This window comes from Capra hircus, chromosome 18, assembly GCF_001704415.2.
Source record: "Capra hircus breed San Clemente chromosome 18, ASM170441v1, whole genome shotgun sequence".
In the NCBI taxonomy this organism is placed as follows: Eukaryota; Metazoa; Chordata; class Mammalia; order Artiodactyla; family Bovidae; genus Capra; species Capra hircus.
This window is the reverse complement of record NC_030825.1, coordinates 55,187,341-55,213,854: the sequence shown is the minus strand read 5'-3', so window position 1 is coordinate 55,213,854 and position 26,514 is coordinate 55,187,341. Positions and strand designations below refer to the sequence as shown.

General features: G+C 46.0%; 1 protein-coding gene and 1 non-coding gene across 3 annotated transcripts in view; both read right to left on the bottom strand.

Moving 5' to 3' along the window:
• The window catches only part of SAE1 (SUMO1 activating enzyme subunit 1), a 61,000-nt gene extending 51,706 nt beyond the window's left edge, over positions 1 to 9,294 (bottom strand). Inside the window, exon 1 of one of the 2 annotated variants that reach the window (XM_018062665.1) lies at positions 9,089 to 9,294. In XM_018062665.1, the coding sequence (XP_017918154.1) occupies positions 9,089 to 9,186 (98 nt within the window). In that variant the 5' untranslated portion in view covers positions 9,187 to 9,294. The remainder of the gene's footprint in view (positions 1 to 9,088) is intronic. The other variant, XM_018062664.1, reaches the window with a different exon arrangement.
• On the bottom strand, positions 22,715 to 26,473 carry LOC102177832. Its single transcript, XR_001919530.1, has 2 exons — positions 25,616 to 26,473; positions 22,715 to 23,020 (listed from the first exon to the last, which is right to left on the bottom strand). It is a non-coding gene; the product is annotated as an uncharacterized LOC102177832 (transcript).

Below are 26,514 nucleotides of genomic sequence, written 5' to 3'. Positions count from 1 at the left end.
CATGTGTTCACTGCTCATTCCTCCATTAGCGTGTAAGCAAGCTTCAGAAACCACACAATCTCTAGTGTCTGTGATTGTGTTTGGAAATATATTACAGTGTTAATCCAGTAGCTGTTACAGATACAGCAAAAGAAATCCCAGCAGAATTACATAAACCTGGCAGACAGCAAAATAGCGCAAAACATAAATAAATAAATAAATAAACAACAACAACGAATAGTTAACACTCAGTGAACACTCACACTGCCTGCCAACCACTGTTCTAAACTCCTCACGTGTATTATGTCATTTAACCCTCATGAGGATCTCATGAGCTGGCACCTTGCTATCCCTATTCTGGAGCTGAGAAAACAGGGACTAAGAAGTGAACTAGCTTACACAGTGGTTACACAGCTAAAAGTAACTGAAAGGACTAACTAGTAGAGAAGGGCAACAAGGTAGAGTGAGTGAGACGGTGGGCTCAGAGGCCACCTTGAAGGCAGGACTCCATCTTGGCTGGACTGTGGACTTTGAGCTATAAGCCCAGTATCTGTGGAAACGACATACCAACTGGAAAACCAGACCCCCGGGATGGAAGAGCCCCAGGGCTTGTACATAGACTCTCCTTCTCCTAAAAGAATACCCTAATTATCTGCCTAACCAAATAGAATCACAAATTCTATTATGCTTATTGGGTTATGACCACAGACCTATTGATAATTGTCCACTGTTACCTACCTAGGCTTAAGGCATATGAATCACGGGTTAACTTTGATTGTACCTTTCTTTCCCTTTGTTCAGACTAGTTTCAGGGAATTTGGGGAGGTGGCTTTGGGCACGTACACTTAGGGTATATAAGGTTTTCACTAAAACTGGTTGAGGTCCTTGGCTAAGAGGAGACTCTGCCTTGGGCCAACCGGTGTAATAAACTCCACTCCACTATCTGCATTGTTCTTCTGAATGAGTTTGTTTCCCTGAACGCGAGGCTACAACATTATTAGTCTCATTTTACAGATAAAGAAAGCTGAGAGTGTCAGATAAAATTATGCAGCCCCGCCCTCACCACATCCATGCCCTTAATTCCTGGGACCCATGAATAAATTACATCATGACAAAAGGAATTTTGCTGATGTGATCAAATTAAGCATTTGGGGGGGAAGGGCAGGGGTAATTATCCTGGATTTTCCAGGTGGGTCCAAATAATCACAAGGGTCCTTTAGAGAGGGAGACAGAAGGGTCAGAGGTGGCAAGGTGATGACAAAAGCAAAGGCTTTGCTCAGAGAAGAGAGGCTTGAAGATGCTTTGGAGATGAAGGAAGGGGCCACAAGTCAAGGAATGCTTGTGGCTTCTAGACATTAGAAAAATCAAGCAAACAAATTCTTCCCAGAGCCTCCAGAGAGCACAGCCCTGCCTTGACTTTCATTTAGCCCAGGGAAACCGATTCCAAACTTCTGACCTCCAGAATTTGGGCTGTTGTAGGCCACTAAATTTGTGGTAATCGTTGCAGCTGCCAAAAGGAAACTGACCCATTGAAGCACAGAGTTCTTAGGGACCTTGCTGAAGATAAAACAGCCACCCAACAGGCATTATTCTGTCTGCCGCTCTCAGCTTCCTTTATCTGTAAAATGAGACTAATAATGCTACCAGCCTTGCAAAAGTTAATAATATATAAGTTGCTTAGAACAGTGCTTGGCATTCAAAAACTGTGTTTTTTGGGTGGTTTTTTTGGCCATGCCACAGTGAGGCATGTGGGATCTTAGCAAAGCAGATACCAACTTGCGCAATACTGCTCCAGAGTCTGCTCATAAAGTTACATGCCTCTCAGGACTTCCCTGGCGGTCCAGTAAGGCTCCACACCTCCAAAACAGCAGGTGCGGGTTCAATTCCTGGTCTGAGGGCTAAGATGCCATATGACTCGGGGCCAAAAAACCAACACATAAAAGAGCAACAGTATTGTAAGAAATTCAATAAAGACTTTAAAAACGGTCCACATAAGAAAATCTTTGGAAAAAATAAAGAAAGTTATATGCCTCTCTACAGCAAATAAAGGTAAAGTCACATTATGACATACTGTGTACAGTCCATCAGTAACAATGACAGTAATTACCACCGACAGAGGGCCCACAGGGCGCCAGGCACCAAGCGAGGTGTGTACATACAGTGCCTCACTGAAACCTTGATTATGGCTCACCATTGTTCTCTCTCAGAAAGCACACACACTCTAAATGTTCCATACAGTTTCTCTCCCTAAAAGGCAAGGTGGCTCCACGGGCCCCAGCATGGGCCATTATGTTTCCATAGGAAAGGGTTCATGCTCGCCTTGAGAAAGGAAAAATACAGGTTCAGCAAAGATGTCCAAGCTCTCACAGCTAACGGGTACCCAGCACTGGGGATCCAAATTCAATTTTAACCAGGATCTGTGCTTTTCTTTCCCTCTCTCATCGTCGCCCCCATGCTGCCTTGCATGCTGTTGTTCAGTCGTGTCTGCCTCTTTGCGACCTCATGGGCTGCAGCGCACCAGGCTTCCCTGTCCTCCACCACCTCCCGGAGCTTGCTCACACTCGTGTCCACTGAGTCGGTGATGCCACCCAACCAACTGGTCCTCTGTCATCCTCCTCTCCTTCTGCCTTTAATCCTTCCCAGCATCAGGGTCTTTTCCAATGAAGATAAAGTAGGTTCTAAATAAGTATTTGTGGATTCACTCCCCTCTAACTTCTGCCATAGAAATACCTTTTAAATTTCTGGAAAGGAAGGAACCAATCTTTATACCACAATCTGAATTCACAAAACATACTGCAAAGTAAGTCAAGCCAACGAACTTCACTCATGATTAAAAATTCTGAAGACTACGAAATTCACATTCAAACCACGTTTATTGAGAGTCTAATGCAAAAATCTTGTATAGGACTATTTCTAGTAGGACAAACACAAAGTCCCCAAGGACAGGCATATCTGAGGAACAGAGGGGTTCAAGGACAGATAGCTTGAATGGAGCAAGCCAGGGAGATGCAGGCAAGGACAGGCAGGCAGGGCAAGAAGGGCACCAGATTTAAAAGCTCTGAGCACTCAGAAAATCACTGGGAAGGCTTTGAGAAGGAATGTTTGTTTTTCATTTAAATCAGTTTGGCTACTAAGTGGAGGATGGATTATAAGGAGTCAAGAGTGGAACGGGGAGACCAAGGAACTGTAGAGGTGATCTGAGATGATGAGTATAATGAAAAAAGGCAGGTGAGATAAACCTTGAAGCAGAGCCCTGAGGACTTCCCAGTAGACTGGACGAAGACAGAAAGGACAGAGATGAATAAAGAGTTCCTAGGTTTCTGGTCAGTGCAACCAGATAAATGATGGGACCACTTGGCAGATCTGACCATTTCCTGCTTCTAAAAATACTTCTTTTTCAATTAACAGTACAGTTGTTGTGGTTTAATTGCTAAGTCATATACAACTCTTTGTGACCCCATGCCAGGCTCCTCTGTCCATGGGACTTCCCAGACAAGAATACTGGAGTGGGCTGCCATGCCCTCCTCCAGGGGACCTTCCCGACCCAGCGCTAGAACGCACGTCTCCTGCATCTCCTGCATTGGCAGGCGGATTCTTAACTGCTGAGACACCAGGGAAGACCCGCAGTACAGTACTTGTCATTTAAATCTATGATCCTGCTCAATCCAACTGCCTATTCATTATACTTACTCAAATGTCTTGTCAGAATCCAAGATACAACTTAAGGCTGTTCCCCACCTCAATCTGCTTGGGCAAACCTGCTCCTCCCACAGTCTAGCTTGCCATTCTGGAGTTTCCTGGCAGCCCACTGACACCTGCTGTATCTTATTTATCACAACCCATTTCCTATTTAGTTCCTTGTCTTTTGTTGCTGTAATTTATATTTGTCAAATTCATTGAATGCTTCCTGTGCATGGACCCTATTCGTGCTTCATCTCATTTCTCAATCAAAAAAAAAATTTTTTTTTTTTTGCTGCACTGTACAGCATGTAGGATCTTAGTTCCCCAACCAGGGACTGAACCCAGATCCTTTGCAGTGAAAGCCAGGAGTCCTAAGCACTGGCCCGCCAGGGAAGTCCCATCTTTCTCAAAAATCTTATAATGTAGATTGTTATTTTCATTTGATAAGTGAGAAAACTGAAGCACAGAGAAGTTAAGAAATGTATCCAAGGTTAGATAATTAAGAAGTTTGGACTCAAACTCAACTATTAATCACTAGAAAATGGATCCTTATATGAAACCACCAGGACTGGCTTCCAGCACAGGCTCAGTCACTTTCATGACAACTAGGTGCCCATGGAACCAACTCAAGGGCTGTCTCAACAGCAGCTGTGTAGGATGATGAGTATTTCAAAACAGCGAAGTTTTTGGGAGTCCCAATCCTGTAAGGCTAAAACTTCAACCCTGAGTCCTTATAGATTTAGTCACACTCACCCCTCCTTTGTGCACATGTGGGACCTAAGGCCAAGGAACTGTGTGACGCACCCAAGGCCAGAGAGCCAGCGAGCACAGCCGGGAATTGAACCCAGGTTTCTGGACTTCCCAGGTCTTTGCCGCCTACCACCATTCCATCCACTCAACAAAGCACTGGGAATTTCACAGCGACAGATCAAAACCCACATCTCAATTATCGGACATTTCAAACCACCTACCCTCACAGAGCTTATCTTCTACTTCTCTCTTCCCAGGCACCTTCCTTCCTCACTCTGAGACGGGGATAAATGGGCCTCTGGTGCGAAACGCAGTGCAAAAACTACTGAAGCACATGGTCTGAGAACGACCAGGGCTGCCAGCTTCAACGCTCTCCTTTATGTTAATTGAAAGAATGAGCTCCTCCAGGGTGGCAAATGAGCTATCATGGAAACCGGCAGTGAACCTGAAGTTACCAGCTTAGATAGAAGTCCCACTTCTATTTACTTGGTGTGTGACCTTGGGAGAGCTGGCTCCCTTCCCTAAACCTCAACCACAACATGGGCTGGGCACACACCAAGAGCTGCAAACTCACATGCTTAGGGCCGGGCAGTTCCATCAGTGATTGAAGCAGAGCTGATGGAGACCATGGCCACATAAGCTCTCTGTAAGACAAGCAGCCTCCACTTCGATCCAACCGATGTAGGGATGTCTGACCTTACTGTTTGTCTGACCTTAACTACATTTCGAAAGACAGAAATCAGAAACTGCGACATCCCCATATGTGAGGAGCGTGGGGAGTAGTTGGGAGACAGAGACATTTTCCCAACTTCTCATTAAAAAATTCCAACCTACAGAAAAATAGAAAGGAGAGTTAATATTTTACCCTGCTGGCTCTACCCATGTGCTAACAAGGCAGCCCTTCACACCTTTAGCTTGCAGCTCCAAAAATATATGTTTTCCTTCATAACCACACTACTATCGCATCTAGAAAATAATTCCCCAAATTGTCTAACAGGACTGAATACTCAAATTTCCCCTATTGTCTAAAAGATATTTTTTTAGAGAAGTTTTCTTTTTGAACCAGGATCCAATCAGGATCACACCTTGCATTTGGCTCCACCACTTTACTCTCTTAATTGAGAACAGTCCCACTGCTTGCTTTTTCCATGACACTGACTTCTGGAAGAGAACCAGGGCAGCTGTCTTGTAAAATGTTCCACATGCTGGACATCTCATCATTACCTCAATAGTGTCCTTTAACCTGTTCCCCTGTTCTCTAAAAACATGATTAGGGTAAAATATGTTTGGTAGGAAAACATCAAAGATGATGCATTAAGGTTCTTATATCACCACATCAGAAAATACATTATTAAATATTTCTAAGTGAGGTTGATTTTATTCTTTCCATGCTCAAATTGTTCCAAATTTGGCCAATTCTTTTAGAATTTTTAATGCTGGCAACTAATTTCAAAAAAATTAAAACACTGTATGAGAGATACACCCATTTTTAACCTCCAGACTGTATGAGTTCCCCTGAAGGCCATTTTTATTATGATTTCTCTCCCTGACAACTCTCTGACAACCCTGGTCCCAACATGACAGAGTCAGAGGCAAACCTGTAGCCAGAATGCAGTTATCGACTCCCAGGCTGCTTTCTATTGCACGAAGTTACTCCAGTCTCCGAAGCTTTCCTATCCCACCTGGAGTTCCCTTAGAGACGAATCAGTTTGCTTTGTGGTGCTTCCTTTGTTTCTGAACAGAGGAAGAAACCACTGCCTTCCTTCTCCAAAGAGCTGCTATAAGACTTGAGAGCATTTTATCAACTCTGTGAGACTGTCTACAAATCTATAGCTCTCAAATGATAGATAACCCCTTCCTTCCCCCCACCCAGGACCCTCAGCCAACCCTTTTCAGGTTCTCCACTGAGCTCAGTACATTTCCATTTCCTCAGAATAACTCCAACCTCCCAAGAATTCCTTCTCTGATCTGCTCCTTAGGTCTTCTCTCCCTCAAGAGCCCCCATCCATCCTTTATTGCTCCTCAGATAAATCACTGGTTCCTAAGCCTCTGACAGCTCCCTCACTAATTCTAGTTTAATCCTCACCGACACTATACCACTTCAAATAAGACCGACCTGCTGTTCCCAAACCCTTGGATCAATCCTTCCAGAACACCCAGGATTCGTGTCCCAATTCTTTAGGACCTCCTAACACTTCAATCCTTCAATCAGGTGAACCTAAGTTCAATCCACCCCACCTATGTCTTCAAGCCCATTCTCATTATTTATCAATTGTCTACTTCAGGTGCGTCCAACCCTCAGACCAACGCTTACTAATACCTCATGATGTACCTTCCTCCACAATCACAGAAGATTCCAGAATGAGTCTGAAGTAACCCCCACCTCATCCCCAACACACACACTCTCACCAAAAAATTCTACAAGCTCTCACTTCTCAAACTAAATTCTTGTGACCTGCCTGCCTCCCCAATCCTTCAATCAAGTAATTCTCCATTTTGTACACCCTCACATCACATAATCACTCCCCATTACCCAGACCTCATTACTGAACTCAATCACTCTTACATTGCTACTTATATGTCTAGTAGTAAACAGTTAAAACCTAAGTCCAAAAGCAAACTCCCAATTCTTCCCACCACACCTCCAGTTTCCCCACCTCGCTCAGTAAAGGCACTTCCATCTTTCCACTTGCTTAGGCCCAAAACCTTGGAGGCATGCTTGACTTCTGTGTTTCACATCCCACACATTGAATCCTTCAGCAAAGCCTGTCCACTCTACCTTCAAATTGTAAGAATCTATATTTGACCCCTTCTCTAGAGTTCCCTGGTGGCTCAGAGGTTCCCTGGTGGCTCAAGCGTCTGCCTGCAATGTGGGAGACCTGGGTTCGATCCCTGGGTCGGGAAGATCCCCTGGAGAAGGAAATGGCAACCCACTCCAGTATTCTTGCCTGGAGAATCCCATGGACCGAAGAGCCTGGTGGGCTACCATCCACGGGGTGGCAAAGAATTGGACACGACTGAGCAACTTCACTTCACTAGAGTTCCAAGCGGTCACTACTTCCGTCTCAAGGGGATTACCACAGCTACCTCCTAACCAGAATCCTTCTTCCCACTTCTGCACACTTGAACAGAGAAGACTGATCCTTTTCGAACACAAAGCAGATCGTGTTACTTCTCTGCTCAAAACTCTCCAACAGGTTCCTCAGCACTTAGTATTAAAAAGCTTCCCCGGACTTGGTTCCAGCCACTTCTGTTGCTCTATTTTGCCAAGCATGCCCTGGCCTCCAGGATTTTGCTGTTCTCTGAGGGTGGAAGGTCCTTCGAGACGACCACACAGCTCTTTGCCTCCTTCCTTGCATACAGAACTGAGGCTCAGTGTTACCTCTCAGGTAACTCCCCTGGCCACCCTATCAAAGCAGCTCTCCCACTAACACAACACTGTAAAGCAACTATACTCCAGTAAAACGAAAAAAAAAAGCCAGGATTTCCCTGGTGGCTCGGTGGTGAAGAACCGGTCTACCAACACAGGATTCGATCCCTGATCCAGGAAAGATTCTACTGCCACCGAGCAAATAAGCCTGTGCACCACAACTAAGCCCTAGCTCTAGAGCCCAGGAGACACAACTACTAAAGTCTCAGAACCCTAGAGCCCCCGCTCTGCACCAAGAAAAGTCACAACAATGAATGAGAAGCCCACAGAGCAAGGAAGACCCAGCACAGCCAAAAATAAATAAAATTTTAAAACAGCTCTTCCACCTCACCATCCTTTGTTGATCCTCTTTTCCTGCTTTATTTTTTCTCCCTGACTCTTGCATTGCCCAATATTTTGCTATTTCTTTAGGTTTACTGCCTTCCCCACAAGAATGTAGTCTCCATCGTTCACTGACACCCGCTCAGTGCCTACAACGGTGTCTGCGGTAGGTGCTCAATAAATATCTGATCAAATCCATCGCCTCTTTCAAAGACTTCATCCCCTCAGAAAATTACTTGCCCAAGACGAAGGTATGCCCAATCCTGTCCTCTCTGGAGGCATCCCCAGATCTACACATAAGAAGCCTCTTCGGGTACCTCCAGCGCCCCGAGACCTTCCGAGCCTCTCGGGATGCCCACTTGAAATAAAGTACTCCAAAATTCCTCAAAAAAAAAAAAAAAAGAAAAGAAAAGAAAAAAGCCCTCATTCTCTCAGACTGGCCCACCACTTAGAGGCCACAAGAATGAATGCAAGTTCGCATCCGTTTGGCTCGCCAGTCTCCCCCAGCGGCCAGCCAAGACGAGGTTCCTGCTACCTATGAATGAATCAACTATGCCCCCCGCCCCCACTTCACCGTTTCCAGGCATTCCTCCCCTCTATTCCCTAAGCCCGCAACCCCGATCCAAATCCCACCATCACTCCCTTCGGGCGTCGAGTCCCTGAACCTCCCCTTCGAGAGGCCGCCAACCCCTCGGAACGACCCTCCCACCACCTGGGACGTCCCTGCTTCCCAAAGCTTCTGAGGAAGCAGACCAAACCTATCCCCTCCAGTCCTCTCAGGAGGGCACCCACGCCTGACACGATTCCCGCCTCCTCTTTTCAAAGTAAACCGTCAGGTTCCCCGAAGGCCGCCAACGCCTCAGGCCAGACGCCCCCTGCAGATCCTCAACCCACCCCCCCCCCTCGACAAGCCGCACCAGCCCTGACCGTTTCTGGGCCTCCAATCCCCAAAGACGGATCTGCCGGTCATACTGCGCCGCCTCCTCCTCGCTGATACCGCCGCCCGCCTCCTCCTTCTCCACCATGGCGCCGGCTCTAGCTGCCTGAGCTCTGGTCCCGCTCCCGGCAACCGCCAGCCGGCCCCACACGCCTCCAACCGCCGCCGGCCGCGCTCCCGGGAGGCGTCTGCGCCTGCGCCACTGACTGCGCCTGCGCAGTACCTCCTCCAGCGCCCCACCCCACCCCGCCCCGGAGTCAAAACCACGTGGACCTACTTAGCCTCCAAGGCGGGCAGGACACAGCCAGTCACGTGACGGAGTCTGTGGCCAATCCTGGCCAAAAGTCCCCGCGGCTTCTAGCCCCACGGGACTACCCAGGTGGTCGTTTGTAAAGGAAAGGAAAGCGAAGTTGCTCAATCATGTCCGACTCTGCGACCCCATGGACCGTAGCAATCCTGTCCCTGGGATTTTACAGGCAACGTACAGCAGTGGGATGCCATTTCCTTTTCCAGCGGATCTTCCCTACCCAGGGATCGAACCCAGGTCTCCCACATTGCAGGCAGACGCTTTACCGTCCGAGCCACCAGGGAAGCCAGGTCGTCGTTTGCTGCTGCTACTGCTGCTAAGTCGCTTCAGTCTTGTCCGACTCTGCGCGACCCCATAGACGGCAGCCCACCAGGCTCCCCCGTCCCTGGGATTCTCCAGGCAAGAACACTGGAGTGGGTTGCCATTTCCTTCTCCAATGCATAAAAGTGAAAAGTGAAAGTGAAGTCGCTTAGTCGTGTCCGACTCTTAGCGATCCCATGGACTGCAGCCCCCCAAGCTCCTCTGTCCATGGGATTTTCCAGGCAAGAGTACTGGAGTGGGGTGCCATTGCCTTCTCCGAGGTGGTCGTTTATGTGGCTGTAAATCCAGCAAATATAATTAAATCTGCTGAATCCTGGCAGCGCGGGCGTTGTGAAATAGAGTGGCGAGTAAAATAGACAAAGCCCCTGCCCTCGTGGAGCTTACATTACACTGAAGAGAGCCCAAAGCGGGGGGGGGGGGGGGGGGGGGGGAGGGGGGGGGGGGGGGGGGGGGGGGGACAGGGAGGGGGGGGGGGGGGGGGGGGGGGGGGGGGAGGGGGGGGAGGGGGGCGGGAGGAGGAGGGGTCAGGCACTCAGTAAATGTTTTGGAGAAAAGTAAAACAGGACATGAGACTAGAGGGTGACAGGAGTGGCCAGAGGAGGTCTCTCAGAAAAGGTGACATTGAGCAGAGAGCTGAAGGAGCTGCAATAACAAGCTATGTAGATGGAGTATTTCTTGGGGTGGTGAGGCCAGCAGGTGCACAAGCCCTGAAGCTGGCACATGTGACATTTGAGGAGCTATGGAGAGCGGGGAGAGGCAGTGGCCCCCCACTCCAGTACTCTGGCCTGGAGAATCCCATGGACGGAGGAGCCTGGTGGGCTGCAGTCCATGGGGTCGCTGAGGGTCGGACACGACTGAGCGACTTCACTTTCACTTTTCACTTTCATGCATTGGAGAAGGAAATGGCAACCCACTCCAGTGTTCTTGCCTGGAGAATCCCAGGGACAGGGGAGCCTGGTGGGCTGCCGTCTATGGGTCACACAGAGTTCGGACACGAGTGAAGTGACTTAGCAGCAGCAGCAGCAGCATGGATCGGGGAGGGCAGATGGAGCAGAGTGAGAGGGTGGCTAATGGCACGAGATTAAATCATAAAATGAAGCAGGTGGGAAATCACTAGGACCTTTTTTTGTTGTTTAGTCACTAAGTTGTGGGGCTTCCCTCCGAGCTCAGTCGGTAAAGAATCAGCCTGCAATGCAGGAGACCAGGGTTCGATTCCTGGGTTGGGAAGATCCCCTGGAAAAGGAAATGGCAGCCCACTCCAGTATTCTTGCCTAGAGAATTCCATGGACAGAGAAGCCTAGTAGGTTACAGTCCATGGGGTTGCAAGAGTGGGACACGACTGAGCAACTAAACCACTACCACCACTAAGTTGTGTCTGACTCTTTGCAACCCCAAGGAATGTAACCTACTAGTCTCCTCTGTCCATGGAATTTTCCAGTCAAGAATTCTGAAGTGGGTTGCCATTTCCTTCTCCAGGGGATCTTCCCAACCCAAGGATTGAACCTATGTCTCATGCATTGGCAGGCGGATTCTTTAGCATTTAGCCACCTGGAAAGCCCCATGTAGGACCTTATAGGCTAGTAATAGCTAATGTGTACTTAGGAAGAGTGCCTTTTTATTGCTCATTCTACAAATATTTATTAATAAGTTGTCAACCACCAATCTTTGTGCTAGGGATAGAACAGTGAAAAAGAAAAAACAGTATCTGCCCTCTCATGGAGCTTAAATGGGCTTTACATGGATTATTTCTCTAACCCTTGGAAGAGTAGATACATTCTTTAATATTCCCATTTCTTAGCTGAAGAGTGTGAGATTCAGCAAAGTTAAGTATTAGTGGCCCAAACAAAGTATTAATATCTTAGGAGTAGTGAAGCTAGGATTCAAACCCAGACCCACATGCTTCCTCAGAAAGTTACACTTCTGGTGGTACATTAAGCTCTTACTATGTTCTCTGAGCTCGGAGAAGGCAATGGCAACCCACTCCAGTACTCTTGCCTGGAAAATCCCATGAACGGAGGAGCCTGGTAGGCTGCAGTCCATGGGGTCGTGAAGAGTTGGAGATGACTGAACGACTTCACTTTCACTTTTCACTTTAATGCATTGGAGAAGGAAATGGCAGGCCACTCCAGTGTTCTTGCCTGGAGAATCCCAGGGACAGGGGAGCCTGGTGGGCTGCTGTCTATGGGGTCACACAGAGTCGGACACGACTGAAGCAACTTAGCAGCAGCAGCAGCATGTTCTCTGACCTAGTGCTAAAGAAACTGCCTGCCAATCCAGGAGACATAGGAGTCGTGGGATCAATCCCTGGGTCGGGAAAATCCCTTGGAGTAGGGCATGGCAACCCACTCCAGTATTATTGCCTGGAGAATCCCACGGACAGAGGAGCCTGAGGCTACTGTCCACTGGGTCTCAAAGAGTCAGACAACTGAAGCAGCCTAGCACATAGTCACATGCACACACATGTTCTATGACCTTGCCCAGTGAGGTACATTCTCTATGAACCTCAGAGATAGATATTTCTTCCCCTTTTGCAATATGACTCTGGGATTCAGAAAAGGGTAGCAATACCTACTGTGTTGGTTATGGTTATGGAACAAATTGTATAAATGGTTAAGGACTTCCAACAACAGTAGATATTTGTTATCTCTTAGAGTTTCTGTGAATCAGGAATTCAGGAGCAGTTTGGAGGAGAAGTTTTGGCTCAAGGTTTTTCATAGGGACGAAGTCAGATGGCAGCTGGGGCTACAACTTTCTGATGGCTTGGGGTGGGGGGAGATCTCCTTCCAAAATGACTCACTCATGTGGCTGGCAAGTTGATGTTGGCTGATGGCTGGGGACCTCAATTCCTCTCCCTCTGGGACTATCCACCAGCCTGCTAGAGTGTTTTCATGACATACTGACTGGCATACCCCAGAGCAAGTGATCCTCAGAGCCACTTTGAAAGCCACGCGTTCTCACCAGTATGCTATTGGCCACGTACTGGCCAGCTCGGTTCATTGCGGGAGGGGGTTATACAAGGGTGTGAATACTAGAGGGCAAACATCATTTGGGGACCATCCTGGAGGCAAGTTACTCCGCTGACTACCCATCTTTCCCTGTGAAAATAGAGTGAACAAAGGAAACACCCGCCCTGTCTGGTGCTGACACTCTAGTAGGGAGGACAGACAGTACTTCATCAAAGGCATTCACTAATGCAACTACTCAACAACTATTTACCAAATTCCAACTATGTATTCAACTTTGGGCCAGGCCCTGGGGATACAATCATGATAAACTTGGACACACTCCAGGGAGCTCCAGTGGTTAGGATTCTGCGCTTGCTGTCTGGGGAACTACGATCCCACAAGCCTTGTGGTATGGCAAAAAAAAAAAAAAAAAAAATTTAGGGCTTCCCTGGTGGCTCAGTTGTAACGAATCCACCTGCCAATGCAGGGGACACGGGTTCGAGCCTTGATCTGGGAACATCCCATATGCGTTGGAGCAACTAAGCCCGCTCACCACAACTACTGAGCCTGTGCTCTAGAGCCTGAGAGCTGCAACTGCTGAAGCCTCGCACGCTAGAGCTGGTGCTCTGCTACAAGGGAAGCCGCTGCAATGAGAAGCCCACTCACTGTAGCTACAGAGTGACCCCGGCTCACTGCGACTAGAGAAAAACCCTCACAAGAACAAAGACCCAGCACAGCCAAAAACAATTAAATGTGTTTTTTAATTAAAAAAATAAAAGAAATAGAACTTTGAGAAAGAGAAAAGAAAAGGGAGATATGATAGTATCTGACTTAATGTAGGAGTCAGGAAAAGATATTTTGAGAGTGTAAACTTTCAGCTGAGATTTGCAGTCAATAAAGACTGAAACTACCAAACCAGCGAAAGAACCCCAAGCTGAGAGCATGGCTTCCCCTGCCAAGACCCAGAGTCTGAGTTAATTCTCTTTGTCTGACTCCTTGAGAGTCTCTCCTTGGCCCTTACCGCTGCCTCTCCCTCCCAGACTTTCTGTGGGAGGGATAAAACATGTCCTCAAATCTTTTGATATTCTTCATTTGTATTGGGAGGGAGGGAAGGAATCTAGATCTCCTGTCCTTGAGTCTGTGCTCTATGGCTGCTTGATTAATCATATATGATAGAAGTGAATGCGAGGCCAGTGTTTGGGTCCAGCCCCTAAGAAATGGGCAACCTCCCTTCAAAAAAGCGAAACTTTGAATTATCATAGGACCCAGCATTTCCATTTGCAGAGACTCGAACAGATATTTGTATGCCAATCTTTATGACAACAATTATTCACAAAAGCCAAATGTGAAACAACCCAATCCATCCATCAAGTGATGAGTGGATTAAAAAAAAAATGTGGTAAAACAATACAATGAAAAAATAGTCACCCATAAAAAGGATGAAGCACTGATACAGGCCATAACTTGGATGAACCTTGAGAATATTATGCTAAGTGAAAGAACTCAGATACAAAAGGTGATGAAAGAAGAATTAGGCAGTGGTGATGGCTGTGTGACACTTAACGTACTTAATTTCCATTGAATTGTACATTTGAAAATGATTTAAAATAAAAAATGGGTAAAATTTTTTTAAATTAATAATGTAATATACCCAAAAAGACTGAATTGTACACTTAAAAAAAATATTTATGTATTTGGCTGCGTCAAGTCTTAGCTGTGGCATTGGGGATCTATTTCCCTGACCAGGGATTGAGCTCTGGCCTCTTGCATTGGGAGTGCAGAATCTTAGCCACTGGACCACCAGGGAAGTCCCTGAATTGTACACTTCCAATGAGTGAATTGCATAGTGTGTGAATATCTCAGTGAAGCTGTTTTTTAAAAAGGAAGTGGTCAACTTCCACTATGTGTTTCTTGGGACGCTTGTTCTTAACCCCAGCTTCCACGCTAGTAGAAGCCAAAACAGCCTACGGAGAAGTCTTACATGGAAAGAGACCAAAGCTTCTGACCCTCGGCCAGGCCGACAGCTCCAGCCAACATCCAGCACCATCTTTCTGGCCATGTGAGTGCGCCATCTTGAAAGGAGATTTGATCCTCTGGCAGAAAATCACCCCAGAGGGAGCAGAGAGAAGCTATTCTTGCCAAGCTCTGCCCAAAGTACTGAGCTGTAAGTAAAATAAATGTTTACTGTGAATTCCCTGGCTGTCCAGTGGTTAAGACTCGGCAGCTTGCAGTGCCGGGTCATGAGTTCAATTCCTGGTCCAGGAACTAAGAACCAGAAAGCCCTTTGGCACAAGTTTGCTGACACTTGTTACAGAGCATTAGAAAACCTGAGTATTCTCCCCACCCAATTCTCTCCCTTCTCACCCTCTCCCTTATTGCCCAACCCCAGCTTCCTTTCTCTTTCTAACTCTAGTTCTCCTTCTCTGCTGAAAGCGGTATAAAAATAAATAGAAACTTTGAGCAGTGCTGTCAAGGGAAAGGAGCTACAATAGTGTCTGATTTAGTGTAGGAGTCAGGAAAGAGTATTCTGAGAATGCGAACTCACTCTCCATCTTTCTGAATTTAGTCTCTCTGATGGGTTCATTCATTTACATTTCCCTGGGGACATCTTCAATGCCTGCTTCCCTGGTGGCTCAGATGGTAAAGAATCTACCTGCACTGTTGGAGACCCAGGCTTGATAGCTGGGTGGAGAAGATGCCCTGGAGAAGGGCATTGGCAGCCCACTCCAGTATTCTTGCCTGGAGAATCCCATGAACAGAGGAGCCTGGAGGGCTACGGTCCACGGGGTTGCAAGGAGTCGGACAGGACTGAGAGACTAACACTAAGCCACTAACTCCTCAATGCCCAGCCCCATGCTAGGCAGTAGATAACCTGCAGGGGGAGTGTTTTGTACTGTAGGCTTAGGGAACATTTCTTAGAGGAAGTGATAACCAAGTAAACAGGAGACAAAGGAAGAGAAGTCAGGCGGCTGAGCCACGGTGACCCCAGGGGACAAAGCATCAATCAAGAGGCAAAATGATGATTTGTTTTGTTTTTAACTGACATATAATTGACAAACAACATTGGATTAAAGTGTGTACTTTTTTTTTAAAGCCTGGAAATCTATTGGTTAATTGTAATATGTGATCATTGCGTGTGCTTAGTCGCCAGTACAGGGATTGAACCCAGGAGAGCTCCGCATTGCAGGCGGAGACTCTTTAAGACTGAGTATATTCCATTGTGAGCATATACCACATTTTGCTTATCCATTCATCCATCAATAGACATTTGGTTTGTTTCTACCGTTTCAACTATAGTGAATAATGCAGCTGTGAACACTGGCGTACAAATACCTCTTTGAGACCCAGTTTTCATTTCTCTTGGGTAGATACCCATGGGGCAATTTGCTTTTTAGCAACACCTCATCAGAACAGCTGCCCAAACTGTGACAGAGTAACTTAAAGGGGGAGGAGAGCAGTTATTCAATACATCAGGCTCCTGGGTTTAAGGATTACATAATTACCTCCACCCAGGTGACTGCTCACCATTCACCAAGGCAGTGGTTCTCAATCCCACCTGTACATTAGGATTGTCTGGAGAGCTTTTTAGTGAAGACAGTGCCCAAACCCTACCTTCAGAGACGGCTTAATTGGTTCGGGGTGGAGCTGAGACCTTGGGATTTTTACCAAATGCTCCCCAGATGATTCTAAAAGGCAGTCAGTGTGGAGAACTGTGGAACAAAGGTCTGTGTCTTGTTTCATTCTAGTCTGAATTCTTTTCCTCCTCTTCCTGTTAGAACCATGTAACTCTTAGGGGTATTTAAAAGACGGCGGGCGGGGGGGGGGGGCGGCGGGCGGAGGTATGTGTATGGCTGAGTCCCTTCACTGTTCACCCAAAGCTATCACAACATTGTTAATCGGCCATACCCCAATACAAAATAAAATTTTTTAAAACTTAAAAAAAAATAGATAAAAGACATGGGGAAGGGGTGGAATTCCCTGGCCGTCCAGTGGTTAGGACTCTGCACTTCCACTGCAGAGGGGCACACATTCAGTCTCTGGCCAAGGAAGATCCCACATGCCTGGTGGTTCAGCCATAAATAAATAAAAGACAACAGATGGAGAGACAGATTAGGAGTTTGGGGTTAACACATACATGCTACTGAATATAAACTAGATAACCAACAAGGACTCCCTGTATAGTGCAGGGAACTATACTCAACACCTTGTAATAATCTGTAGAAGAAAAGATTTTGAGGAATATGTATGACTGAATCACTTTGCTGTACACCTGAAACTAACACAACATCGTTAGCCAACTATGCTTCAGTTTTTAAAAAATGACATTGGATTAAGCTCTGGATATCTCTCACGGCAGAGAAGGCAATGGCACCCCACTCCAGTACTCTGGCCTGGAAAATCCCATGGACGGAGGAGCCTGGTGGGCTGCAGTCCATGGGGTCGCTAAGGGTCGGACACGACTGAACATCTTCACTTTCACTTTTCACTTTCATGCATTGGAGAAGGAAATGGCAACCCACTCCAGTGTTCTTGCCTGGAGAATCCCAGGGACGGGGAAGCCTGATGGGCTGCCGTCTATGGGGTCTCACAGAGTCAGACACGACTGAAGTGACTTGGCATCTCTCATGGGTCTGTACAGCTTTTAATCACGCTTTCTAAGCCATTCTGTAGACACAGTTTCTGCTGTTTAGAGTAGAAACTATGAAAGTCAAAGGATAAGTGGAGTCTTGAAAACAAATACATTTTAATAAAAGTATACTATAATAAGGGGCTTCCCAGGTGGCACAGTGGTAAAGAATCCTATCCTGTTTCTAAATAAGCTCACATTCATAGGTAGTAGGGATTGAGATTTGAACATATCTTCTTGGAGACACGATTTGACCCGTAACACTTTGTACAGATGTAAATTCATCAGTCTGCATAATGTAATGTATGTACTGTATTATATGCATGCATGCTCACCTGCTCAATCGTGTCTGACTCTTTGTGACTCCATGGACTGTAGTCCACCAGGCTTCTCTGTCCATGGGGTTCTCCAGGCAGGAATACTGGAATGGGTTGCCATTTCCTTCTTCAGGGAATCTTCCCCACCCAGAGGTCAAACCTGAGACTCTTGTGTCTCCAGCACTGGCAGACAGATTCTTTACCACAGTGTATGTGTTAATCCCAAACTCCTAATTTAGCCCTCCTCTCCATTCCCTTTCGGTAACCATAAATTTGTTTTCTATGTGTGCGTCTCTTTTTGTTTTGTAAATTAGTTCGTTTGTATCACTTTTCACATACACATGAACTATTTATTTCACACTCTTTTCCCTTATCGGTTATTACAAAATGATGAGCACAGGTCTTCTGCTATATGGTAAATCCTTGTTGGTTATCTGGCTATGAGATTATAATTGTTTAATTTGGATGATATATATATGACTTTCACTTTATTCTTCCCTCTATTTTTGTGTATCTTTGAATTTTTCCAAAATAAAACTGTGGTTTTTTTTCTTTTTTTGAACCTTGTTTTTTAAGTTCTAAATTCAAAGCTATTGCACTCGGCTGTGTTACTATTTTCCAATCAAAGGGGAAAATATCAATGACAGGATCAAATAACCTCTGTGGGGAAAATGCCAAAGACAGGATCAAACAACCTCTGCTCAGTAAAGATGTTTAGAAGTCATGGAATGACTGGGCAGCAAAGGGCTATATCAAGTATCTTTTGGATAAGCCTTTGGAAATAAACACTTTTGCTGAGTTGCCTTGTGTTATTCAAGTGAACAAGAATCTGTCTGCAATGCGGGAGACCTGGGTTCTATCCCTGGGTAGGGAAGATCCCCTGGAGGAGGGCACGGCAACCCATTCCAATATTCTTGCCTGGAGAATCCCCATGGACAGAGGAGCCTGGAGGGCTACAGTCCATGGGGTCGCAAAGAGTAAGACATGACTGACTAAACACACACACACACACGGATCATAGGAAAATAAAGGAATCAAACTCTTTTTTTAAATTTATGGATTTTTGGTGGCACTATGTCTTCATTGCTCCATGCAGACTTTCTCCATTTGAGGTGAGCAAGATCTCTTATCCTCTGTACCACCAGGAAATTCTAAGTGAAACTTTTTTGAGTTGCAAAAACAGACTCGGAACTTTGAATGATTTGTTAATATATTGATCTTGAAATTGACCTTAAAGATCCAGGGCATGTACTTATTTGCATTATGTCCTGAGTGAAATTTTACTCATGTGAAATTCACATAAATAAAATATTTTGGACTGCCAAGGAATACCCCAAATTAACCATTTTAAAGAGACTAATTTGGTGGAGGAGGGATAAATTGAAGGTTTGGGACTGAACATATATACATCACTATATTTAAAATAGAAAATCAACAAAGATCTATTATGTAGCTCAAGGAATTCTGCTTAATACTTGTAATAACCTAATTGGAAAAAGAATTTGAAAAAAATTTAAAAATGTATACGTATAACTGAATCACTTTGTTGTATATCTGAAACCAACACAACGTTGTAAATCAGCTATAGTTTAATCTAAAATACAAATTAAAAAAATAAATAAAGTGACCAATTCAGTGACATTTAGTGCAGCCACTACTGGCAACCACCACTTCTATTGAGTTCCAAAACACTTCTCTTATTCCAAAAGTGTTGGTATGCGTTTATCTCCAAGAGTCTACCATGACTTTGCTATGTACAAAATTCCTAAAGAACTGGAAAAGTTCAGCATGACAGCTTAATATAACTTAGCATAAACAGTTTTTCCCATTATTCACAAACTAATGTTGCAGAACATTCTATCATCCCCACCTCTACCTTCTAGATCTGGTAACAGCCCCCTCATTATTGTGATGCCTCAAAAGTCCACGAAAATTTCCAAAACGTCCCCAAGGGAGCGATATTGTCCCCTTGAGAATTGACAAGCAAAAATAATTTCCCTCCATAATTTCCAAAATGTCCTCTAGGGGGCGACATCATCTCCTTCAGTTCAGTTCAGTCACTCAGTCGTGTAGGACTCTTGCGAACCCATGGACTGCAGCCAGGCTTCCCTGTCCATCACCAACTCCCCGAGTTTGCTCAAAGTCATGTCCATCGCGTCCCATCTCATTCTCTGTTGTCCCCTTCTCCTCCCGTCTTCAACCTTTCCAAGCATCAGGGTCTTTTCCAATGAGTCGGTTCTTCACATCAGGTGACCAAAATATTGGAGTTTCAGCTTCATCATCAGTCCTTCTAATGAATATTCAGGACTGATTTCCTTTAAGATTGACTGGTTTGATCTCCTTGCAGTCCAAGGGACTCTCAAGAGTCTTCTCCAACACCACAATTCAAAAGCATCAATTCTTTGGCACTCAGCTTTCTTTTTAGTCCAACCCTCACATCCATACCAGAGAAGGCGATGGCACCCCACTCCAGTACTCTTGCTTGGAAAATCCCATGGACAGAGGAGCCTGGTAGGCTGCGGTCCATGGGGTCGCGAAGAGTCGGACACGACTGAGCAACTTCCCTTTCACTTTTCACTTTCATGCACTGGAGAAGGAAATAGCAACCCACTCCAGTGTTCTTGCCTGGAGAATCCCAGGGACGGGGGAGCCTGGTGGGCTGCCGTCTATAGGGTCACACAGAGTTGGACACGACTGAAGTGACTTAGCAGTAGCAGCACATCCATACATGACTACTGGAAAAACCATGGTTTTGACTAGATGGACCTTTGTTGGACCTATTTCTGCTTTTTAATATGCTGTCTCGGTTGATCATAGCCGTTCTTCCAAGGAGCAAGTGTCTTTTAATTTCATTAAAAGATGGCTGCAGTCACAATCTGCAGTGATTTTGGAGCCTAAGAAAATGAAGTCTGTTACTGTTTCCACTGTTTCCCCATCTATTTGCCATGAAGTGATGGCACCAGATGCCATGATCTTAGTTTTCTGAATGTTGAGTTTTAAGCCAACCTTTTCAGTCTTGTTGTTCACTTTCATCACGAGGCTCTTTAATTCTTCTTCACTTTCTGCCATAAGGGCATACAGGCCCCTCTCTGCCAGGAGGCAGAGAGGCAGGCTTGGACAGCTAGAGCTGGAAGGCAAGGGGCTGCTACAATCTCAGCCCCAGAGAAGACATCATCTCCTTGAGAACTAGTTAGACACAGGCTCACTTCATAAACTAAACTTCTTTACCTCCAACCTTCCCAATAAATTCAAGATCGGATTAGCAAAAAAGAATGTGGGAATAATGATTGGGTTGGTAGTCAGTAGGATCCAATACACCATAATGTCTCTCTTTGACCAATGGTCTCCTTTCTTCCCCAGGGTTTCCAGAAGTCGAAGCTGGCACTGCATCCAGACTCTGTGATGTCTCCTCTCTAAAGGACTGCTCACCCGTGGCACAAAGAACCTACCCGAAAGCCATCCCAGGAACTAGAAAAATCACATCCTTTTCCAGAATTATGATTTTCCAAGAATACCTGGTGGCTCATTCAGTAATGAATCCACTTGCAATGCAGAAGACCCAGTTCAAGCCCTGGGTCAGGAAGATGCCCTGGAGAAGGAAATGGCAACCCACTCCAGTATTCTTGCCTGGGAAACCCCATGGACAGAGAAGCCTGGTGGGCTACAGTCCACAGGGTTGCAAAGAATCGGATACAACTGAGCAACTAAACCACCAACACCAAATGGACAGTGAAACAGGTGCCATGGATTCATTGATTATAGATTTATGCACATTATAGAAGGTTCTGTCTCAGAAAAATATGGGCACCTGCCAGGTCAAAGATGTTTTGGAGTTCCAGAAGAAGAGATATGTTGGAATGGATTTTTTTTTTTTTTTTTGTCCCAAAACAAAGGGAAAGTTGCTAAAACTTGTATTTCCTCCCACCCCTACTACCAGAAAGCCAAAATGTTTGGGGGGCCCTCTAGGAGTTTTAGCAGCAATTTGTATCATGATTGGAAGACATCACCGAAGGACATCCTAGGGCTTCTGGGCCCTATGCAAGAGGAGGTTCTCTAGATGCTCCAAGATATAGTGTGTTGTTCAGTCGTTCAGTCGTGTCTGACTCTTTGCGACCCCATGGACTGCAGCATACCATGCTTCCCTTCCTTCACTGTCTCCTGGAGTTTGCTCAAACTCATGTCCGTTGAGTTGGTGATGCCATAAGGGAGTGGGAAATTTCCCTCTTCACCCTTCTTGAATTCTTGTGGCTAGATTTGTAATAAAATTGAAATAACACAGATTAACAGGAGAAAAAGAACTGAAATCTAAGAAGTGGCCAAAACAGGTAGTAGACAAAACTTGTCTCTTTTAGTGGGTTTCCCTGGTGGCTTAGTGGTAAAGAATCCGCCTGCCAATGTAGGAGACACAGGTTGGAGCCCTGATCTGGAAGGATCCCATGTGCCATAGAGCAACTAAGCCCATGCACCCCAACTATTGAGCTGGTGCTCTAGAGCCTGGGAGCTGCAACTGCTGAGCAGGTGCACCCTAGAGCCTGTGCTCCACAACAAGAGAAGTTATAGCAAGGAGAAACCTGCACACTACACCAAAAGAAGCCTCCACTCGCTGAAACTTGGGAGAAGCCCAAGCAGCAACAAAGACCCAGCACAGTCAAAAATAAATAAATTTTTTTTGTAAAAAACATATTTCTTGTAGGAAAAAAGACACAATAATTTGTAGAGAAATTGACAAGATAAACTTAGATCTGAGTGCTTTCTTAGTAAGGAATTTAAACAAAGTTTGGTTTCAGGTAGTAAGTTAGAAAAAAAAAGTGTTTATACATATATCTTTATAACTTATTATTATTTTAATTTTGGCCACACCATTTTAAGATTTTTTTTAATGTGGACCATTTTTAAAGTCTTTATTGAATTTGTTACAATATTGCTTCTATTTTTGGTTTTGGTTTCTTAGCTCTGACACCTGTGCGATCTTTGCTCCCTGACCAGGGATCAATCCCGCATTACCTACTTACTATCCCCAATCTCCTTTGTGCCTTTATATGTACTTGCGGGATATATACTTTGGGGGTTGTCAATAAAAAAAAAAATGAGTTGATTGATCTAGGAAAGAAATGGAAAATTTTATTTGAGTCAAATGGAGGATTATAACCTCAGAAAGTTCTGAGACTCTTCCACCTGTTAGAGGCCAAAGCACAGTTATTTAGGTTTTTGAGACAGAAGACTGTACATTTAATGATGTAGAAAGTTTGCACAATTCAAATCTGGGGTACAGAGTGGTGGGTCACGTGGTCCCTTACAAAATCAAGATGTTATCTTTTAAGGAGTTGTCTTGTTGATGCTGAGAGAACATTTCTCTTTACGGTTGAGCAGGTCTTTCTTTGGACCGGGGGAGGTCTGGTCGACTTCTAATGCAGATATACAAAGCACAGTACAGGGGAGAGAAAAGAAATAGGTTTAAATTTTTCCGATCTTGCCATAAAACATGAATTTTAACTCACGGATTAGAATTGCTGTATTTTGGTGTAGGAGTACGTTCCTACACCAGATCAACTAGCCTGTATTTGATAACTGCCGGGCTAGTTTTTAAAGTGCCTCGAGGGGAACGCCTGTGTTTCTACTCTACTAGAAACGGGCTTCTCTGTCCTCTACTATCTCCTGGAGTTTGCTCAAACTCAAGTCCATTGAGTTGGTGATGCTATTTAACCATCTCATCCTTTGCCATGCTCTTCCAAACCCCAAAGGCTAGGGATTTTTAGGAAGGTGTTGCTACGTAGGAGTGTGTGTGTTTGTGTGTGTATGTACTCACTCGCTAAGTTGTGTCTGACTCTTTGCAACCCCATGGACTGTAGCCCACCATGCTCCTCTGTCCATGGGATTTTTCCAGGCAAGAATACTGGAGTGGGTTGCCCTTTACTACTCTAGGGGATCTTCCCTACCTGGGGATGGAAACCGAGTCTCCTGCATTGGTAGGTGAATTCTTTACCACTGAGCCACTTGGGAAGCCCACTATGTAGGTATAATTGGTTAAATCATTGGCCATTGGTGATTAAGTTAATCTCCAGCTCCTCTTCCTTCTAGGGATTGGGAAATGAAAGTGAAAGTGAAGTCGCTCAGTCGTGTCCGACTCTTTGCGACCCGGCGGACTATAGCCTATCAGGCTCCTCCGTCCATGGGATTTTCCAAGAGTGCTGGAGTGGATTGCCATTTCCTTCTCCAGGGGATCTTCCAGACCCAGGGATCGAACCCGGGTCTCCTGCATTGCAGGCAGACGCTCTACCGTCTGAGCCACCAGGGAAGCCACCAGGGACTGGGGAAGGGGAGTAAAAAGTGCAATCTCCTGATTGGTTCCCCTGATAACTAGCTTGGTGGCTTTCCAAAAGTCACTTCATTAACATAAACTAAGGTTTGGTTAAAAGGGGCTTGTATGAACCTTTATCTATAGCTCTTATCACTTTGGACATTCCTAGGGTTTTAGGAGCTCAGTGCAAGGTACTAGGACAAAAACCACACATGCATTTTTTTGATATAAATCACAATATAGATTGGTTAGACAATTCATAGTCCTACCAGCAGCCAAGGCTCCCCCGTCCCTGGGATTCTCCAGGCAAGAACACTGGAGTGGGTTGCCATTTCCTTCTCCAATGCATGAAAGATCTCACATGATGCAGAGAAATCCTGCAAGCCACAACTAAAACCTCAAACAGACAAATATTTTTTAAAAATACTTTGAAAAATATAAAGCACTGTGTTAATTAACTGCAAGCTATTTTCCACAGTGCAGTACCACTAAGGATACTATATCCATAATGGTCTAGAAAACTATTTGTGACTCTATGGAATGCAAATATAATCTAATGCCTTATATAATGCAACACACTGTTTATAGATTGCAATACACTATTTATAAGAATAAGAATCTAAACAGTTTCAAACTACTAGAGATTGCAAATAACCCTCCTGAAGATCTTGTGGCCCAGACCTGGTTTGCGATATTTTAAATTCTTATAGTAAGATTAATACAGCAGGCGATCTGACAGCCTCTGCCTCCAGATTTTCTCTTAATGCCACAAGGTTTTTCTCTGTTCTTGGAATCTAACTGGTCCTTGCTTTGTCAGATTCTGAAAGAATCTATTTCCTCTGCCTGGAATTATCTCTTCTTGTCTCAGCTCAAACAACCTTGTCTGCCAATACAGTAAGAGTCTTCATTTACTCTTTAACTTCCAGTTTCTTTCCCCTGTGGCATTATCGGTTTCTAAGCTCTATTAAGAAGAAACTATGTTCCATTCTGCCATCACAGGACTTCGACCTGTACAAGGTGCTCATAAAAGCATCCAACGAAGCTCCTCTTATAAATAGCACTGAACAGAATTTCTTCAGGGGAGCAATGGAATGACAGCTGTGATTAAAAATTTGGTATGCTCCCTACGGCTAATCCTATAACCATGAGCCAATTAGCTAGATGCTGAGGTTCAGTCTACATCCATCAAATGGGCATAATGGTAGCTCCCCTTATAAGAGTTGTGATGGTCAAAAGATTTTACGTTTTTATACTGTTCGAACCCGGTCAGCGTTCCCAAGTCTATCTTTTGAGATCTTCTACCTACTAAGCTCCCAAAGAATTACTAAGACCCGCCCTCCCGCACCGCCCAAGAATAACATTAGCGACAGAGGTCTCTAATGACGTCATCTCCGGGCCTGTTCAGCTTCATCCTCCGGAAACCTACAACTGCAGGCACCCGATCTCCAGCTTTCGGTTATTATTTTCTCTCCGTATCCCGAATTCCTTCTCTCCCATTTTCCCACCTAAGGCTTTCGACTCTTCCCGCCTCCCTTAAACCTAGCAATTTTAGGTTCTTCTCGCTTGCTCTCGGGCGAATTCCTCAAAGTCTTTACTCTCGTCATTAATCGCTTCACGAGCCCCACACTTCAGCTCTTTCGGTCTATAAACCTTATTACCGCCGCCGGGCGTCACTCGGCTCTTTCCGCCTCCTGCCACTCACCCTCGACACCGCCTTCGGTTCTTTCCGGATCACCTCAGTTTCTTGTTATTTTCCCATTCCCGATTCGCTTCGGCTATTTCCGGCACCGAGGGGCTTCCCTTTCTTTCCCTAGCCCCACCCCATCGACAACTTCGGCTCTTCCCGCCTCTCACGAAGTTCAGCTCAGCTCCTTCCGGCTTTTTCCGCCTTGCCTCGGCCTTACTCTCTCCCTTCGGCTCTTTCCGCCGCTCATCGGAAGAGCTGTCTCTGCCTCTCTGCTACACGTGACACGGCCTCCGCCTCCCAGTTCCCCCTCCCACCTCGCCTTTCCTCCCGCCTTAGCCTCCTGGCTCGTCCAGGCCGGGCCGCCATTTTGTGTGAATTTCTGACAGCGGCGGGGGCCGGGCAGCTGGGGCACCTAGGCGGGCTGACAGACAGACAGTCGGCCCGTCTCCGCGGCCCGTTTCCTCTCTTTGAAACCCCCCCCTTTTTTTTTAACCGCCCTCGCTCGCTCTCCTCTTCTCCCCTTTCCCCTCGCTTGCTCCATCGCGCGCGGCCCGCGCTAATTACACCGAACCACCCACCAGTGTCCGTGTCCCCCGGGTCTCCCACCCCCGGGCCCGCGGGGGTGCGTGTGTGTGTGTGTGTGTGTGTGTCGGGGGCGCCTGTCGCCCCGATGAGGGCCCTGCGCCCGTGAGCGAGTGACCCCGCGGCGGGCTGCGGAGTAAGCAGGCGGCGAGCGGCCCCCGGAGGCCTAGGCCGCGCGGCCTACGCGGAGGTCGGCGCAGAGGTGATTCCGAAATTGAAAAAATATATACCCATTCCGATCAGGAGCCCTCAAGAGCTGAAGTGTGCCCCTCCCGCTACGCCCAAGCAGTCCTTTTTCGTGCATTAACATCCCCTCCCCCCCCAAAGGAACT